This window comes from Procambarus clarkii, chromosome 44 (genome assembly GCF_040958095.1).
Source record: "Procambarus clarkii isolate CNS0578487 chromosome 44, FALCON_Pclarkii_2.0, whole genome shotgun sequence".
NCBI lineage: Eukaryota > Metazoa > Arthropoda > Malacostraca > Decapoda > Cambaridae > Procambarus > Procambarus clarkii.
This window is the reverse complement of record NC_091193.1, coordinates 7,755,684-7,775,404: the sequence shown is the minus strand read 5'-3', so window position 1 is coordinate 7,775,404 and position 19,721 is coordinate 7,755,684. Positions and strand designations below refer to the sequence as shown.

At 47.5% G+C, this 19,721-nt stretch overlaps 1 protein-coding gene across 1 annotated transcript in view; it reads right to left on the bottom strand.

The window, feature by feature from the left end:
- Positions 1–19,300, bottom strand: part of LOC138350107 (mucin-2-like) — a 36,270-nt gene extending 16,970 nt beyond the window's left edge. The window contains exons 1-4 of the mRNA XM_069300401.1: positions 19,202–19,300; positions 17,545–17,621; positions 6,595–7,477; positions 299–408 (exon numbers count right to left, since the gene is read on the bottom strand). Coding sequence (XP_069156502.1) covers positions 299–408; positions 6,595–7,477; positions 17,545–17,621; positions 19,202–19,300 — 1,169 coding nt within the window. The remainder of the gene's footprint in view (positions 1–298; positions 409–6,594; positions 7,478–17,544; positions 17,622–19,201) is intronic.
- Between the last annotated feature and the right edge of the window lie 421 nt (positions 19,301–19,721).

Below are 19,721 nucleotides of genomic sequence, written 5' to 3'. Positions count from 1 at the left end.
AACTTTGCATTTAGCTACATTCTAGCAGCCATTTGTCAGACTACTTCCGGAGTGTGTCCAAACCCTCTTACATTGCCTCACAATCTAATAATTTAACTATTCTGACATACGAATTGTGAGTGAGGGCGTCAGTGCCTAGTTAATCGCACCCTCACACACAGCTCTAGTTAGAAACAAGTTGACGAGGAAGGCGGAAGATTATGGCAGGTCCTGATCAATACTGGATATGTCGAATACATCGCCAAAAGGAAGGTGAGCCGCCATGCGACCTCAGACAATACATACAACAGTACATTACCGGTCCCTTATATTACAATATTCTACAGGAACTTCACGACCCACAAAACTGTAGCGAGGTTCAGTTGGTACAGCCTTTCTTCGTAACCCATACGCCGTAATTCTGGCATACTGTCGGAAAACCCGACACCATTTATTAATATTAAATACAATAAGCAGATAATATTGCTGCTGGGTTGTATACACAAGTTAACACATAGAAAATGTAGCCAGTAGTGGAATTTTCCGTCAATAGAAAACGGGATATCATTGCCACGTCGCTATTAAATTCGCCAGCTATTCTGCTGGGAATTATTCTTAATACAGAAGTCTTTGGAGTGTTAACATCATAAAACTATCTCATTTGAATTAACTTAATTATCAGTACCAAAATAGAGTAAATGTGATCTTTCTACCAATTATTGGCATCTGGACAAGGAGAGCCAAGGCGTCAGTAGTGGTGAGAGGTCAGCCATTGTTGCTACACCAAGTCACTGGAGAGAGTTCAGCTCCTATAATTCTCCCTTAGACGAAGTGTCATTGAGATCAAATTAGTGCTTCTTCCATCATCAACACGCACTCAACATCTAAACAAGGGAAGTTTCTTTCCAAAAATCTTAGCTAGTCATTTCCGGCCGGTAATGTCAGGTAGATAGGATTAATTCCAGTTAGGACACGCGAAAGCGACTTAAACCAGGTAATTATTCCTTGGTCCTTATCTTATAAATAATATGCTAATATTTCCTCTGATATAGCTGTCATATATATATATATATATATATATATATATATATATATATATATATATATATATATATATATATATATATATGTCGTACCTAGTAGCCAGAACTCACTTCTCAGCCTACTATGCATGGCCCGATTTGCCTAATAAGCCAAGTTTTCCTGAATTAATATATTTTCTCTAAATTTTTTCTTATGAAATGATAAAGCTACCCATTTCATTATGTATGAGGTCAATTTTTTTTCATTGGAGTTAAAATTAACGTAGATATATGACCGAACCTAACCAACCCTACCTAACCTAACCTAACCTATCTCTATAGGTTAGGTTGGGTTATGTAGCCGAAAAAGTTAGGTTAGGTTAGGTTAGGTAGGTTCGGTAGTCGAAAAACAATTAATTCATGAAAACTTGGCTTATTAGGCAAATCGGGCCTTGCATAGTAGGCTGAGAAGTGAGTTCTGGCTACTAGGTACGACATATATATATATATATATATATATATAATATAGGATTCTGGCTTTAGAGCAAGTGCCCTTTGAGAGGAACAAGAGATGAGGAATCAGTACAGTTACTTTGTACACCAGTGGTGTACCAAGTACAGTTTGTACACCAGTGGTGTACCAAGTACAGTTTGTACACCAGTGGTGTACCAAGTACAGTTACTTGGTACACCAGTGGTGTACCAAGTACAGTTACTTGGTACACCAGTGGTGTACCAAGTACAGTTACTTGGTACACCAATACATGGTGTTGATGCCCAGCCTCAACCACAAGGATTATTTGTGGTCATCATCCATGTATATACCTGGTGGACCAGGTCTACCATACAATAAAATAAGACTTCTCAATTCATTAATAATATATGTAGTTTATTACTGCAGTTTGATTGGCTGCATATATATAAATTTAATATACCCCCCCCCCCTAATGTGCAAGGAGTCGATTTGTGAGAATATTGCAAAAATACAGTCCGCTAAACATCACACAAATTGCTATCGAAATATATAAATTAATGTAAATATAAACACTATATAAATCATATAAATTAAATTAATGTAAATCTCACAGGTCGGTTCCCCACACATACCTTTCAACCTTCTCCAATTTCGTGTTGTAGTTTTTGTTTTATAGACTATACGCTTGAGCCGCATACTGCAGGATTGGTCTGACATATGTGTATACAAAGTTCTCAGTGATTCTTCACATAGACTTCCCAAGGCAGTTCTGATGTTAGCCGGCCTCGCATATGCGCTGATGATATCTTACTGATGTGGGCTTCAGAAGACGGGTTTGGAATGATTTGAACCCCTTCAGCCCTAGAGCCTTCTCTCTCTCTTCATTAAAAAAAAAATTCTTCCACTTGGTTCCTTGTGAGTGGCCTAGTGCAGGTGTACAGGTGGGGTTACTGAGGCGGAGAAGTGCTTCTTCGAGAGGTGGTGGGAGGTGAAGATGGTGGGGCAGGAGCTTTTTTTTTTTTTATTTTATTTTATTTTATTTTTTTTATTATTATTATTTTCTACCACAGACGTGGCCACACATTTACAATGCTAACCAGCATATATACATTTTCTTCTGTCCTCCATGGACAGGGTTAGAGAAGTGTTAAACATATAGTTCAAGGGTTTATTGAACACTCGACCACAGAAGGTGATTCGGTGTTTTTAAAATGCTAAGCTAACCTACATACGTAAATACATAGATACACAGATTTACGTATGCCCTACATAAAGTGTTTGATGTGTCTTTTACATAGTGTCATTAATGTACATTCACAAAGGTGAAATGTAATTCTGATCAGCTTCCATATATACTTTATACCCATACATATACGTACACACTCACATATACATACATATATACACATACACATGCATTCACATACATTTGCCTCATTTACTCTGACAGGGTGAGATAGCTGATAAAGAAACTAGTGTGAAATTAAGCACTTAATCACTGAAGGTGATTAAGGTGCTTTTACAAGCTCAGGTTATATAGTTACATCACATACATACATTGTATAATTGATATATTACATGGTCAATCTTGGATACAAGTCTAATATATCATCAAGTGTTCCAGTACTCATATAGTAATTACACAGTTCAGCATACCTTAGCCCAGGAGGGCGAAAGTCAGTCAATATGGGACATTCTACAATATAATGTTCAAGTGAGTGCATGTTTTTTCTTTCACAAAGTTGACACATTGTGTACTCGACACTTTCACAAAGTTGACACATTGTGTACTCGACACTTTCACAAAGTTGACACATTGTGTACTCGACATTTGGGTTTTGAGAAAGCTGCCAGATACGTCTATATCCCAGGCGTATTCTGGCCACTATAACATCACATTGCCGGGTTCTTGTTCTATTAGTCCCATATGTGAATGTCTCCTCACGATATTTATCATAATATTTAATGCTACAACTTTCAGATCTTTGAGAATTTGTTAGGTCGGTGAGATCTTCATTAGATATTTGTTTAAGTATTCTCTTTGTCACTGCTAATGAAACACCGTGAGAGGTGAGGCGGGAGCTGAGGACGCGAGGGTAGGTGGTATAAAGTGACAGGAGCTGGGTGGTGGGGAGGTGTCACGCGGGTGCGGACCGGACTTGAAGAATGAGTGGAGGTTGGGAAGAGGTTGGCATGGGTGAGGAAGAGGGGTAAGGGGGGTGCTAGGGTGGGCCAGAAATGCCGCTGGCAGGGGTGCCAGGGTGGGCCAGGAGTGACGCTGGCAGGGGTGCCAGGGTAGGCCAGGAGTACCGCTGGCAGGGGTGCCAAGGTGGGCCAGGAGTGACGCTGGCAGGGGTGCCAGGGTGGGCCAGGAGTGCCGCTGGCAGGGGTGCCAAGGTGGGCCAGGAGTGACGCTGGCAGGGGTGCCAGGGTGGGCCAGGAGTGCCGCTGGCAGGGGTGCCGGGGTAGACCAGGAGTGCCGCTGGCAGGGGTGCCGGGGTAGACCAGGAGTGCCGCTGGCAGGGGTGCCAGGGTGGGCCAAGAGTGCCGCTGGCAGGGGTGCCAGGGTGGGCCAAGAGTGACGCTGGCAGGGGGGCCGGAGTAGCAAGAATTATCAGGCCGCCCTATCAAGGACGCGCCCCAGAAAAATTGGATGAAGGGAATTATCAGTTGGAGGAGAGAGACAGAGATGTCATCACACGCGGGGGAGACGCCGGGGAGATGAGCTTTATAACGAGGAGAGACGAGGGAGATGAACTTTATAACATAAGAAGTAAAACATAAGAATGAGGCATCTCCTATTTAGATCTACCCAATCTCATTCATATATATATATATATATATATATATATATATATATATATATATATATATATATATATATATATATATATAATGTTTAACCTACGCCTGAAACAATCAAGGGATCCTACTTCTATTATATTACGCAGTAATTGGTTCTACAAATCAACAACAACCTTGTTACCGAACCAGTATTTACCCAGATCTTTCCTAAATCTAAACTTATCCAATTTACACCCATTGTTTCGTGTTCTGTCTTGCGTTGATATATCCACCACCCCCACTAATACCCCTCTTGTTATGTCTACTCATCCACTTGTGCACATCCATCAAGTCACCCATAATTCTTCGCCTTTAGACTCCTTATAAACTCATGTCATCCAACTCCTCCTTCGTTATAAAGCTCATGTCACCCGTCTCTCCTCGATATCTATTTTAGATATCCTCGATATCTCCTCGATCCATCCATTTTTACAAACCAGTCTCGCCTTTAGACCTGGGTAAAATAAAAGCTTGTAAAATAGATGGATCGAGGAGATATCGAGGATATCTAAAATGGATATCTAGGAGAGGCGCATGAGATGAGCTTTATACCGAGGGAGGAGTCGGCTGACATGAGGTAATAACGAGGGAGAGACAAGTGAGATGAGTTTATAGCAGGGGGGGGGAGGAGTGACTTTATATACAGTAGTTGGATGGCAGAGAGAGCTTTATAAAGTAGGGGGGACACGGGAGGACGAGATGTATAATGGGGGAGTGAATATGGGTAGTGAATAGTGACCCTGGAAGGTGTGTGTATTTACTATTGGCGTGTGATAGAGGGATGGAACTGTTAGCTGTTGGGCCCCCGCCTTTTTAACCGCTGGTTGTCTAATGTACGGACTCCAAACCTGTCCGTAATTAGTAAATAAAAACACACACACACACACACACACACACACACACACACTGGACAGCACGATGGACGCGTGATTCTGTGGTCCCGGGTTCGATTCCCGGCGCCGGCGAGAAACAATGGGCAGTTTCTTTCACCATGCTTCCCCTGTTACCTACCAGTAAATAGGTATCTGGGAGTAAGTCAGCTGTCACGGGCTGCTTCCTGTGTGTGTGTGTGAAAAAAAAGTAGTAGTTAGTAACAGTTGAGAGGCGGGCGGAAAGAGCAGAGCTCAACCCCCGCAAGCACAACTAGGTGAGTACACAGGCACGTGTGGGGGGGGGGGGGGGCGGGGTGGAGCTCCCTGCCGCACCTCAGGACCCGGGGAGCCAGGGATCACAATGCTTCGATCTGATTAGCGGGAAACACCTCAATGTTTGGATGTTGAACGTGTTGCTCCTCCTGCAGGAGGCGAGGCACGGAAGACGAGGCACGGGAGGGGGAGGCACGGGAGGGGAGGAGCTATAGCGTGAGGGGACGACATAAGAACAGAGGGATGGAGAGGGAGAGGAGGAGCGAGGGTACAGGAGAGTAGAGGGAAAGGGCGGGAGACGGTTTAGGGACAATTGAAGGGTGATGGGTGGGAGGGGAAGGAAGGGGAACGGGTGGAACAGGAGGGAAGAGACGAGCGACGTTCACTCATGATAATTTCTCATCAAGAGTCTATATCTGTTTGTTTGTATAACCACACTTAGTTATTAACAAGTGTATCTAATTGCATTTTTCTTGAGAGGTGTGTGTGTGCAGGTGCACCAGGGTGTAGCGCTCGTGCAGGGAGAGTTACAGGTGTGGAGGCAGGTAGTTACAGGTGTGGAGGCAGGTTTGCAAGTTGCAGTGTCCGTGTGTGTGTGAGTAATGTACTCACTTCGCCTCGCAGCCGAGGCGTGTGTATGTTGAGTGAATGTTGCGAGTAATGAGTATGGAAGTATAAAGGGAGCAGCATGGGTGTAGTGGGTGCACAATCAGAGTGTGTACTGGCTACAAGATGTGAAAGAGTGTTGGTAGTGTTGAAAAAGACGTATAATCTCCCCAATATCACCTTGTACTCTGAGTATATCAACCTGTATAACTCTCGGGGAAGGGATTGTGGCGTGTCTCTGAATGTAGCGTGTCTCAGAGAGTAGCGTGTCTCAGAGAGTAGCGTGTCACAGAGAGTAGCGTGTGTCAGAGAGTAGCGTGTCAGCGGGGTGGTCTAAGCACGGAGGTTAAGGAGAGTGGTGTGTGTGAGAGGCGAGACAAGATTAGGAAGGGAAACGGGAGCTTCAATAATGTAAAACAACACCTTGTTATTTCTTGGGCTCGACCCGTTGCATATGGAAATTAGCTCGGCTCCCGATCGTTAAAAAATTGTCGCCGGGAAATAAAGAGCGGTGTGACATTACGTCCCAAATGAGGTTTTGAGTGTGTTGTGAGTCGCCCTTGCTGCCTGGACTCGTTTGTTTCTTTATATCGCTCCTCTCCCTCCTTCCACGGCTGCTGTTGGTGCTGGGACTGTTGGTGCTGGGGCTGTTGATGCTGGGACTGTTGATGCTGGGGCTGTTGATGCTGGGGCTGTTGATGCTGGGGCTGTTGATGCTGGGGCTGTTGATGCTGGGGCTGTTGATGCTGGGGCTGTTGATGCTGGGGCTGTTGATGCTGGGGCTGTTGGTGCTGGGGCTGTTGATGCTGGGGCTGTTGGTGCTGGGGCTGTTGATGCTGGGGCTGTTGATGGTGGGACTGTTGATGCTGGGACTGTTGATGCTGGGGCTGTTGATGCTGGGGCTGTTGATGGTGGGACTGTTGATGCTGGGACTGTTGATGCTGGGGCTGTTGGTGCTGGGGCTGTTGATGCTGGGGCTGTTGATGGTGGGACTGTTGATGCTGGGGCTGTTGGTGCTGGGGCTGTTGGTGCTGGGGCTGTTGATGCTGGGGCTGTTGGTGCTGGGGCTGTTGGTGCTGGGGCTGTTGATGCTGGGGCTGTTGATGCTGGGGCTGTTGGTGCTGGGGCTGTTGATGCTGGGGCTGTTGATGCTGGGGCTGTTGGTGCTGGGGCTGTTGATGCTGGGGCTGTTGAGGATGGGGCTGTTGATGCTGGGGCTGTTGATGCTGGGGCTGTTGGTGCTGGGGCTGTTGATGCTGGGGCTGTTGATGCTGGGGCTGTTGAGGATGGGGCTGTTGATGCTGGGACTGTTGATGCTGGGGCTGTTGATGCTGGGGCTGTTGATGCTGGGGCTGTTGATGCTGGGGCTATTGGTGCTGGGGCTGTTGGTGCTGGGGCTGTTGATGCTGGGGGCCCCCAGCAACAAATCAGACCCCCGAAAGCAGAAATTAAACCCCCATTGGATGTAAAGATCTCTGGAGTGGCAGGGTGGGTGGCTGGCCCCTCCCCCCGGGAGAGGCAGGGTGGGTGGCAGGGCCTTCGGGGGAGGTAGGGTGGGTGGCAGGGCCCCCCAGGGGAGGCAAGGTGGGTGGCAGGGAACCCGGGAGAGGCAGGGTGGATGGCAGGTCCCCCCCCCCCCCCGGGGGAGGCAGGGTGGGTGGCAGAGCCCCCGGGGAGAGGCAGGGTGGGTGGCAGGGTCCCCGGGAGAGGCAGGGTGGATGGCAGGTCCCCCGGTGAGAGGCGAGGTGGGTGGCAGAGCCCCCGGGGAGAGCCAGGGTGGGTGGCAGGGCCCCCGGGGAGAGGCAGGGTGGGTGGCAGGGCCCCCGGTGAGAGGCAGGGTGGGTGGCAGAGCCCCCGGGGAGAGGTAGGGTGGGTGGCAGGGCCCCCAGGGAGAGGCAGGGTGGGTGGCAGGGCCCCCGGGTGAGGCAGGGCCCCCGGGGAGAGGTAGGGTGGGTGGCAGGGCCCCCCGGGTGAGGCAGGGTGGGTGGCAGTGCCCCCGGGTGAGGCAGGGCCCCCCTGGGAGAGGCAGGGGCCCCCCGGGTGAGGCAGGGTGGGTGGCAGGGGCCCCCATGTCAGCGTCAGGGCAGGGCCGCCTCCACACCGCTCAGAACACAACACCTCCGCCTCGTCACGACCTGAAGGCCAAGTAATGTATGTAAAATAGGTCTGAATGAGGCGTTTAAATATTTGAACTGGGCGGCATAATGAAGGTCTCCCGGCCGGGGACAAAGATAACATTGCCAGGGTTAAGCGGTTCTTAATAGCCGCAGGGGTGCTCGCCCCCCCCACAGCCCCCCCGCCCCCCCACAGCCCCCCGTCCCCCCCCCACAGCCCCCCGCCCCCCTACACCGGCTCCTCCATTCTTGGGGTCTTCTCCACTACAGTCGCTTATCTCAGAATGATTTACTGCTCCTAACCTGTCATCCCCCTTCCTTCAGCACCAGCAGCAGGGCGGGGATGACAGGGTGGGGGCAGCAGCAGGGTGGGGATGACAGGGTGGTGGCAGCAGCAGGGTGGGGATGACAGGGTGGGGATGACAGGGTGGGGATGACAGGGTGGGGATGACAGGGTGGGGATGACAGGGTGGGGATGATAGGGTGGGGATGACAGGGTGGAGCAGCCTAACGTCTACCACACGTCAGCTTGGTCCAGAAGAGGAACCTTTCAGGTATAACATCCTCCTGTTCCACTATGCAGATTACTCGCCAGTGACACTCTCTCAAAGGCATCTCTCGGGCCCAGAGTAAACACACCAGACAGCCTTCTATATCTTGTCCTCTTAACAACTCTTAAGAGTTGTCTTAACAGACAACTCTCTGTGTCACCCAACAACTTATCTCGGTCTCCAGCTCATGAGCTGTGATATATCGTATACTCTGTATGTGGTCTACTGACCTCTATATCACTCTGCAGTAGGTGGGCGGATGACTGGGTGGGAGTTCAGACAGGCGGATGAGTGTGTGGGAGTTCAGACGAGCGGATGAGTGGGTGGGAGTTCAGACGAGCGGATGAGTGTGTGGGAGTTCAGACGAGCGGATGAGTGGGTGGGAGTTCAGACGAGCGGATGAGTGTGTGGGAGTTCAGACGGGCGGATGAGTGGGTAGGAGTTCAGACGAGCGGATGAGTGTGTGGGAGTTCAGACGAGCGGATGAGTGGGTGGGAGTTCAGACGAGCGGATGAGTGGGTGGGAGTTCAGACGAGCGGATGAGTGGGTAGGAGTTCAGACGAGCGGATGATTGTGTGGGAGTTCAGACGGGCGGATGAGTGGGTGGGACTTCAGCCTCGGCCTCAATGTATTACGGAGACGAGGATGTGTGATGACAAATGGATTAGACAGGACCAAATAGGATGCAGCTTATCATTAACATTATTCTGGGAAAAGACCTAATCTGATGAGTTATTTAGGTAGCCTCAGCTGCATACTAATTAAGAAATTATCTTAATTAAGCCCGAGGCATCGGATCGTGGCAGCCTGGTGCTGGAGGGCGGCCGCGAGGCTCAGCTGTGTCAGGGGCTGGTCGTCCACACTCTCAGGGACGAGCCTAGCAGGTCACGAAGGTTACTGTGGGTTATACCGGCTCACATGAGACAGGGGTTTGCCAGACATGAGGAGTCGGTCGAAATGTTCATCTCTTGAGGTTATCTTGAGATGATTTCGGGGCTTTTTAGTGTCCCCGCGGCCCGGTCCTCGACCAGGCCTCCACCCCCAGGAAGCAGCCCGTGACAGCTGACTAACTCCCAGGTACCTATTTACTGCTAGGTAACAGGGGCATTCAGGGTGAAAGAAACTTTGCCCATTTGTTTCTGCCTCGTGCGGGAATCGAACCCGCGCCACAGAATTACGAATCCTGCGCGCTATCCACCAGGCTACGAGGCCCCCGATCTGGGGTGGACGCGGGGGGGGGGGTTACACGACCAGTGGTGGGGTTGCATGACCAAGGGTGGGGTTGCACGACCAAGGGTGGGGTTGCACGACCAGGGGGTGGGGCTGGCACGACCAGAGGGGTGGGGGGAGAGGTGTGCTGGGCGGTATGCACAATCAACAAACATTACAAATAATGTGTTTATATTATTATTATTTTGCAAGGTAACCACTCGAGGTAATGGACATTATTGTATTTCCGCTTTACTTTATTTATGGTGTGAAGATGTGTGGTCAGCTGTTTCATTACATCTCCGGCTCTTTCAACTTTGCAAGAAAGTTTGAAGATTAAAAAGAGTGTTATGAGCCTTGAGGATGCTGACTCCGTCATCTCACCACGCCACACTTACCTTCCAGGGGAAACATTCTAACACGTATTAATAAATAATTCATACTTAATTTTTCTTATCTTTAATTATTAGTAACACAAGGCCTCGTGGTCTTTCAAACACACACACACACACACACACACACACACACACACACACACACACACACACACACACACACACACACACACACACACACGCACACACACACACACACACACACACACACACACACACACACACACACACACACACACACACACACACACACACACACAGTAGTTAACAAATGGAATGCATTAGGCAGTGATGTGGTGGAGGCTGACTCCATACACAGTTTCATATGCGGATATGATAGAGCCTAGTAGGCTCAGGAATCTGTATACCTGTTGATTGACGGTTGAGCCAAAATGCAAAGTTATGAGGATTGGACAGGAGTGCGAAGGCCAGCGCAGCTGAATAGAATGAATGGAACACTTTTCTGATTCTTCAATCAGAAAAGGAGATGAGACCTGGGAGTGAACAGAACCCCAAATCTGATGCCCGAAGCCCACATTAGCAGAATAACAACCAGTCCTAAAAGATATCCGCCTGTATCGTATATACGTACACCATATATGTATATCGTGTATACGATATACATATCGTATACACGATATGTATATATATATATATATATATATATATATATATATATATATATATATATATATATATATATATATACGTATAAGACTAAACGTATATGTATGCGTTTATGAATACGTATATGTATACGCATATGTATTCATATCGTATACATAAGGAGGCCGGCCTCCTTCAAGATCAAGTAGAAGGAAGAGTGATGATTATTAATTATTTATATTATTATTATAATAATAATTGTTGTATATAATAATTATCACTCTTCTGCTTGGTGATGAAGGAAGCGGGCCTCGGGTGGAAGAGCTGTGACGATCACTGTGAGGAACCCGTAGGTGCGGGACCGGGCCGTCCACCTCCCGGGGCTCGTGCGGCCCCCCAGGCTCTGCTTCAGGAGGCTGGGGTCGGTCTTGCCCCTTGCTGGGGTGGTTCTTCTCCGGCCCCGACCACGGCGGTCTCCGGGTTTGGGGTCCCTGTGCCTTTTTTCACCAACTTCGAAGTCAACTCCGGAACTCACAGTTCCTGCGACGGCGCTGGAACCAATCGTATTGGCGTTTGCCTTTCCATTGGAGACTTTCGGCGCCGTGGAGATTGGGGTGGACCTGCTGCTTGGGTAACAGCTTCTCCCCCGTGTCAACCTATCCTGGCTTTGCGACCTGGACATGCCACTCCAGACCGACAACCCGGAGCGTAACAACATAGTCTCCTGAGACTGATGAATGTCTACTATATACGTATAAATGTTCCAGCTGTAACGCGGGAAGTGTAGGAAGTTGTATTCGGTACTTCAAAATTAGGGAACTGGAGCACAGGGGCTTATCTTCTAGGACTGGACTTGCATTAATAAAGTCAGTTTTAGGACTCACTGTCATAAGAGCGGTTATTGTTTACACGAGTCCCACTTTAACATTTTGGACTCTTGCGTGAATGAAGAGTCTGAGGTGAGAGTTGTGGAGTGGTTATACACGAGGGAGCTGCCGCCTCTGTTAAACAATACTGCGTCAGCTGTCCCGTTGTATACTGTGTATAATGTCATCAAGTTGTTGTTCCGCGCATGTTGCATTGTCGCCTCATTATATTCTTTATTTGTTTAGTTTCCCCTTAAGTTGTGTTGCTGGTGCTCTCTTTTTTGAAGTAGGAAGAGTCTTATAATTTTCTGTTTAATTGTAATACTAAATATAACAATTGGGAGTCTATTATTTTATAATTTTTGTATTTATTAATAATATGTGACATGGGTAATTCGAGAATGATTGTTTTAATTTGGTCTTGCATAGAATTCTTGAATCTTTAGGATCTTGAATGTGATTTTTATTTTGTCTTTATTGTCAATGTTGAATGTTATCAAATCTTATTTTGTTAGATCATTACCTAAGTTAAGATTGGTAATTTTTCCTTTTCTTTTTAATTTACTTGTTTCATTTTTGTATCTTAAGATGGCAATCATGATTTTCATAAGTTATTTGTTAGGTGTTAATTTTAATTAAATGTTGTTGTATTTTAGAGCTGATGATGAATACTAATGAGTATTCGAAACGTTATGGAGTTTAAATAAAAAGTGAATGTTTTAATGATATATCTCCATCTGTCCATCCATCTATCTATCCATCCTTCTCTTTATATATCCATTTACTCATCTTTCCATTAATATGTCCATCTATACGTCTTTATACCTATCCATCTATCTTCTTGCTGTACTCAACTAGTTGTGCTTGCGGGGGGTTGAGCTTCGGTTCTTTGGTCCTGCCTCTCAACAGTCAATAAACCGGTATACTATTGGTCTGGGTGTAGTGGTGTAACTGTGGTGAGGAAGACTGAGGGAGTAGTGTGGTGGTGCAGCTGTGGCGGAGAAAACTGAAAAAAAATCTTATTATTGTTTTAAAATATATATTTTATTTTATATTTTATTTTCTAACATACTTACCATGATGTCAGCTCTGAGTGTTGATCAACCAGACACTAACATTCAGAGAAACTCTTAAGTATATTTACTGTACTAATTAGACTAAGAATGCTGTTCCTTGTATAGACGTATGCAGATATGAGGCAGAACACGGCAGCGTGCCCCTAGAGCGAGGCTAATTACGTGACGTGTGCCGTCATCGTCAGACCGTCTGCACCCTGAATATAGATGACATAATTAACGTCATCTGTGAAGCTCTGTGTTGACACTCGTTACCTTTGTCATACCTTCTTGACTCTTACTGCCTGCTGGCTCTGTATCAGGGAGTGATTGACGACTCTTACTGCCTGCTGGCTCTGTATCAGGGAGTGATGACTCTTACTGCCTGCTGGCTCTGTATCAGGGAGTGATGACTCTTACTGTCTGCTGGCTCTGTATCAGGGAGTGGTGACTCTTACTGTCTGCTGCCTCTGTATCAGGGAGTGGTGACTCTTACTGCCTGCTGGCTCTGTATCAGGGAGTGGTGACTTACTGTCTGCTGCCTCTGTATCAGGGAGTGGTGACTCTTGGTAACCAGCTGGGACCCCCCAGTGACTCTTGGTAACCAGCTGGGGACCCCCAGTGACTCTTGGTAACCAACTGGGGACCTCCAGTGACTGTTGTGAACCAGCTGGGACCCCCAGTGACTGTTGGTAACAGCTGGGACCCCCCAGTGAGTTGGTAACCAGCCGGGACCCCCAGTGACTCTTGGTAACCAGCTGGGGACCCCCAGTGACTCTTGGTAACCAGCTGGGGACCCCCAGTGACTCTTGGTAACCAGCTGGGACCCCCAGTGACTCTTGGTAACCAGCTGGGGACCCCCAGTGACTCTTGGTAACCAGCTGGGACCCCCAGTGACTCTTGGTAACCAGCTGGGACCCCCAGTGACTCTTGGTAACCAGCTGGGACCCCCAGTGACTCTTGGTAACCAGCTGGGACCCCCCAGTGACTCTTGGTAACCAGCTGGGGACCCCCAGTGACTCTTGGTAACCAGCTGGGGACCCCCAGTGACTCTTGGTAACCAGCTGGGACCCCCAGTGACTCTTGGTAACCAGCTGGGACCCCCCAGTGACTCTTGGTAACCAGCTGGGGACCCCCAGTGACTCTTGATAACCAGCTGGGACCCCCAGTGACTCTTGGTAACCAGCTGGGGACCCCCAGTGACTCTTGGTAACCAGCTGGGACCCCTAGTGACTCTTTGTAACCAGCTGGGACCCCCCAGTGACTCTTGGTAACCAGCTGGGGACCCCCAGTGACTCTTGGTAACCAGCTGGGACCCCCCAGTGACTCTTGGTAACCAGCTGGGGACCCCCAGTGACTCTTGGTAACCAGCTGGGGACCCCCAGTGACTCTTGGTAACCAGCTGGGGACCCCCAGTGACTCTTGGTAACCAGCTGGGGACCCCCCAGTGACTCTTGGTAACCAGCTGGGGACCCCCAGTGACTCTTGGTAACCAGCTGGGACCCCCCAGTGACTCTTGGTAACCAGCTGGGGACCCCCAGTGACTCTTGGTAACCAGCTGGGGACCCCCAGTGACTCTTGGCTGGGGAGAACCCGTTGAGAAGCTAGTCTTAGCTGGGCGTAAAAATTGAGAGTAGCAATTACGGGAGCAGAGGAAGTAATTAGCAATTGATTAATTAATAGAGTAATTAATTAGTGGCATACTTAGTCTTGTTACAGAAGACCCGGCGAGCTGCAGCCGGACGGGCCGCCGCCTTCCAGAATGATTCGTCATTTTTGGCAGTGTTCAGTGAGGTTGGGAGAGCAGGTCGGTGTTCAGTGGTGTCTTGGTGGGATGGTGTTATAGCACGAGGGTGGTGTTCTGTCCTGGCTCGGTGTTCTGGCTACTGTGTTAAGGCTGAGAGATCTTACTGCGCTCTCCCAGATGGTGTGAGGGTGGTGTTCACTGGTTGTGGGTTGAGTGTGTGAGGGCGGTGTTCACTGGTTGTGGGTTGAGTGTGTGAGGGCGGTGTTCACTGGTTGTGGGTTGAGTGTGTGAGGGCGGTGTTCACTGGTTGTGGGTTGAGTGTGAGGGCGGTGTTCACTGGTTGTGGGTTAGTGTGAGGGCGGTGTTCACTGGTTGTGGGTTAGTGTGAGGGCGGTGTTCACTGGTTGTGGGTTGAGTGTGTGAGGGCGGTGTTCACTGGTTGTGGGTTGAGTGTGTGAGGGCGGTGTTCACTGGTTGTGGGTTGAGTGTGTGAGGGCGGTGTTCACTGATTGTGGGTTGAGTGTGTGAGGGCGGTGTTCACTGGTTGTGGGTTGAGTGTGAGGGCGGTGTTCACTGGTTGTGGGTTGAGTGTGAGGGGCGGTGTTCACTGGTTGTGGTGGACTAATCTGAGCACGGGCGGTGGTCTGGCCCCTCCACACATCCCCTCCACACCCTCTTCCTCATCACACCCCCCATGTTTAAATCCTTCCTGTCCCCTCGTCCCTCATTTCATACCCCACCCCCTCCCCACTCCCCCGACCAGACCCCCCTCTCTCCACCCCTCTTTCTCCCCCACCCCCACCTCCCCGTCTCCCCTCACCCACTGCCAATCCTCCTCCCATGCCCCCAGAATACAGTCAGTCCGCCCCTGTACCAAGCCAAACATCCATCCCACTATGCAAGCACAACACACTGTTGCCCAAGTATTAACAAGAAATGTAACGCATCTTTACTAGGGACAGACTGTCCCTGCCTGTGTGTGGAGGTACAAAGAGGGGGGCGGGCCCCTGGTGACCTGAACCAGGGGCCCTCTGCGGGCCCACACAGGCTCTCTCCCGGATTTTAATAACCCGAAAACGGCCAGGCTGATATTTTAATGGAATTCGGTGCTGTCAAATAGATATTTTTAATTTTGGGTCGCATCAGGGATTCCGCCATTAATATCACCAGGAGGCGGGGTGAGAGCGTAGACGTGGGGAAGGAGGAGGAGGAGGAGGGGAAGGAAGGAAGGAGGAAGGAAGACCTGGAGGAACAACAGCGGTCTTTGATGCCTCACAACCATTGATTTTTGTTGTGTGGAGAATGTGCCAAGAATTTCACCGTAATCAAATCAGTTGCAAGTGACATGCCAGGAGTAAGGTGGGAGCGGCCGTGTTTCTTGACGAGCGCCTCGGCACCCTAAGCCAGCCTCAGTTGCCGTCTTGAGGCAGGCCTCGAGGCCGACCGTCTTGACCCCCTTCACCGCCCCCCTAAGCCAGCGTCACTACTGTTTTGGGGGTTTTCTGAGAGTCGACCTCTGGGCCCGGGAGCTGCGGCCGTGTGGTACCTCAGTGTGGTACCTCAGTGTGGTACCTCAATGTGGTACCTCCGTGTGGTACCGTGTGGTATGTGATGTAACTATATAACCTGAGCTTGTAAAAACATCTTCAGAAAGCATCACCTTCAGTGGTTAAGTGATTAATAACACACTAGTTTCTCTATCAGCTATCTTATTCTGTCAGAGTAGGAGAAACATAAATGTATGTGTATGTATGTGATATATATATATATATATATATATATATATATATGTTGTACCTAGTAGCCAGAATACAATACTCGGCCTACTATGCAAGGCCCGATTTGCCTAATAAGCCAAGTTTTCCTTAATTTACATATTTTTCGATTTGTTTTATTATGACATGATAAAGCTGTCCATTTTATTATGTATAAGTTCTTTTAATTTGAGTTGAAACTAACTTAGATATATGACCGAATCTAACCAACCTAACCTAACCTAACCTAACCTAACCTATCTTAACCAAACCTAAACTAACATAACTAAGTTAATAATTTATGTTCTAAACATAATATAATAATACAAATTCAAATTAACCAATTGGAAACAATATTTTGAAAATAAAGAAAATCTCTCGGCCTATTAGGTAAATCAGCCCTTGCATAGTAGGCCGAGAAGTGCGTTCTGGCTACTAGGTACGACATTATATATATATATATATATATATATATATATATATATATATATATATATATATATATATATATATATATATATATATATATATTATATATATATATATATATATATATATATATATATATAATGTCGTACCTAGTAGCCAGAACGCACTTTTCTGCCTACTATGCAGGGCCTGATTTGCCTAATAAGCCAAGTTTTCCTGAATTAATATATTTTCTCTAATTTTTTTCTCATGAAATGATAAAGCTACCCATTTCATTATGTATGAGGTCAATTTTGTTTTATTGGAGTTAAAATTAATGTAGATATATGACCAAACCTACCCAACCCTACCTAACCTAACCTATCTCTATAGGTTAGGTTCGGTTAGGTAGCCAAAAAAGTTAGGTTAGGTAGTCGAAAAAACATTAATTCATGAAAACTTGGCTTATTAGGCAAATCGGGCCTTGCATAGTAGGCTGAGAAGTGCGTTCTGGCTACTAGGTACGACATATATATATATATATATATATATATATATATATATATATATATATATATATATATATATATATATATATATATATATATTATCTGTGTGTGTGATTGGTGGTGAATGTCAGTATTAAGGTGAAAACTTAAAAGCGACATGGAAGTGTCTCCTTCTGAACTTTTTCAGACGCCATGCAAACTTTTCTTGTGTCCTTGACAAACTATTAAAGTTCAAGTTAAATTCCTCTTTGGAACTTACCTTGTGTTTAACTTTTTGGCGATAAATCTTGGGAAGTTCTTGAGAATGACCACTGTGGACGACATGGCTGCTACTTGCTAATTGGATTATTAAAGTGTGTTTTATAAAGTTTTTTGTTCAGTTCGCAGAACTTGAAGAATAATTTAACCAAGTTTGTTGTTGAACTTGGTGAAGGTCAGGTTGGTGTTACTGGTGGTAGTGGGGGGGGGGGGCGATGTGGTAGTAGGTGAGGGGCGAGGAGGGGGAGGCTATCTTGAGGTTATCTTGAGATGATTTCGGGGCTTTAGTGTCCCCGCGGCCCGGTCCTCGACCAGGCCTTCGCTCGGCCTACCGGCTCCCCTCGTGGAAGCGGGGGAGGAAGCTAATGTGGGGTCGTGTACATGGCAGCAGTTAGACAAAATATATACAAGAGGAAGCTTATCTGCTGGGAATATAGAGAGACCTTCCACACTACTGACCACCTCCAGCTGTGTATACCTGAAGGCTCTCCCCACGTGCTACACTGGGCACGGCACGTGCTGCACTGGGCACGGCACGTGCTACTACATATGCCGTGCTGAGCTCGATATGTGGGCAGTCACAGGCATCTTCGTCTTGTTTTGTATCTTAGTTACATTATCGTCTTTGTTAATAAGCATCATAACCCCTTCCTCCCTCCAGCTTGTGGACCCTCCTCTTGTGGACCCTCCTCTTGTGGACCCTCCTCTTGTGGACCCTCCTCTTGTGGACCCTCCTCTTGTGGACCTCCTCTTGTAGGGACAATAACTCCCAGGTATTGACTCTTCAGCAGGTGGTGTTGTTCTGCTATATTTAACCATGATGCCCAAAGTCACATCAGTTGGACTGGACGGTAGAGCGATGGTCTCGCTTCATGCAGATCGGCGTTCTGTTGACGCCAACATTTGTGACATCAACGTTATCACAAGAACACAAACAGAGTAGTTAAATAACTGCACTGACACACATACATAAAACAGAACAGTAGGCCTGTAGTACATATCTTCCATAATGCAGCAGCAAAAATGGTAATGATATCCATATTTGAAAATTCTACATATAACTTTTCGAACAGCGTAACATCCAATATAAAGGGAGGGTGTTGCGGGGGGTAATCAAAGTTTCTGCACTAAAACTAAGACCTTCATCATGACGTCTCAGGAGGCGCTGTGAGGCACGGCGCCTCGTTCTTACAGCGGACGTGTAAAGTGGACGACTAAGCCGCAAGTGGGGGTCGAACCCCTGCTGGCCCGATCACCCGTAATCCCAGCGGCAATAGCCATAAATTAACACCTATTGAGTTCGTCGTTTTCTTTTTGTCTCTGGTGGAAATAATGTCGTGGTATGTGATTATTGTCCTAGCAACCTTGGTGGTGGTGTTGTCCTAGCAACCTTGATGGTGGTGTTGTCCTAGCAACCTTGGTGGTGGTGTTGTCCTAGCAACCTTGGTGGTGTTATTGTCCTAGCAACCTTGGTGGTGTTATTGTCCTAGCAACCTTGGTGGTGTTATTGTCCTAGCAACCTTGGTGGTGTTGTTGTCCTAACAACCTCGGTAGTGATGTTGTCCTAGCAACCTCGGTAGTCTTAGAGTTTTAGAAGATGTAGTCCTGTCTCATTACCTTACACTTGCTGGGATTGAATTCAAACAACATTTGTTTGCCTGCTGCTGGAGTTTGTCCAGGTCATCCTGTAACTTCCTGCAGTTCTCCTCTATATTTACATTACTCATCAGCTTTGCATCATCAAGAATAATTGTCATTTCCGAGCTCACTCCCTCATGTAGGTCCCAGGAGGGAGCCTTGTGGGACTCCACTGGTTACATTCCTCCAGCTTGAAACTTCCTTTCTGGCTGGAACTCTGTTTTCTGGCCTTCAGGTACTCTCTTATGCAGTTCAGTCTTTCCCAGTTATCCCAGTTTTTCCAAGTTATCACAGGGAAGTGGCAAATGTTTTCCAACAGTCTTATGATTACAGTCAGCCCAGACTTCTCTCTCTCTCTCTGTCTCTCTCTCTCTGTCACTCTCTCTCTGTCTGTCTCTCTCTGTCACTCTCTCTGTCTCTCTCTCTCTGTCTCTCTCTCTCTCTGTCTCTCTCTCTCTCTGTCTCTCTCTCTCTGTCTCTCTCTGTCTCTCTCTCTCTGTCTCTCTCTCTCTGTCTCTCTCTCTCTGTCACTCTCTGTCT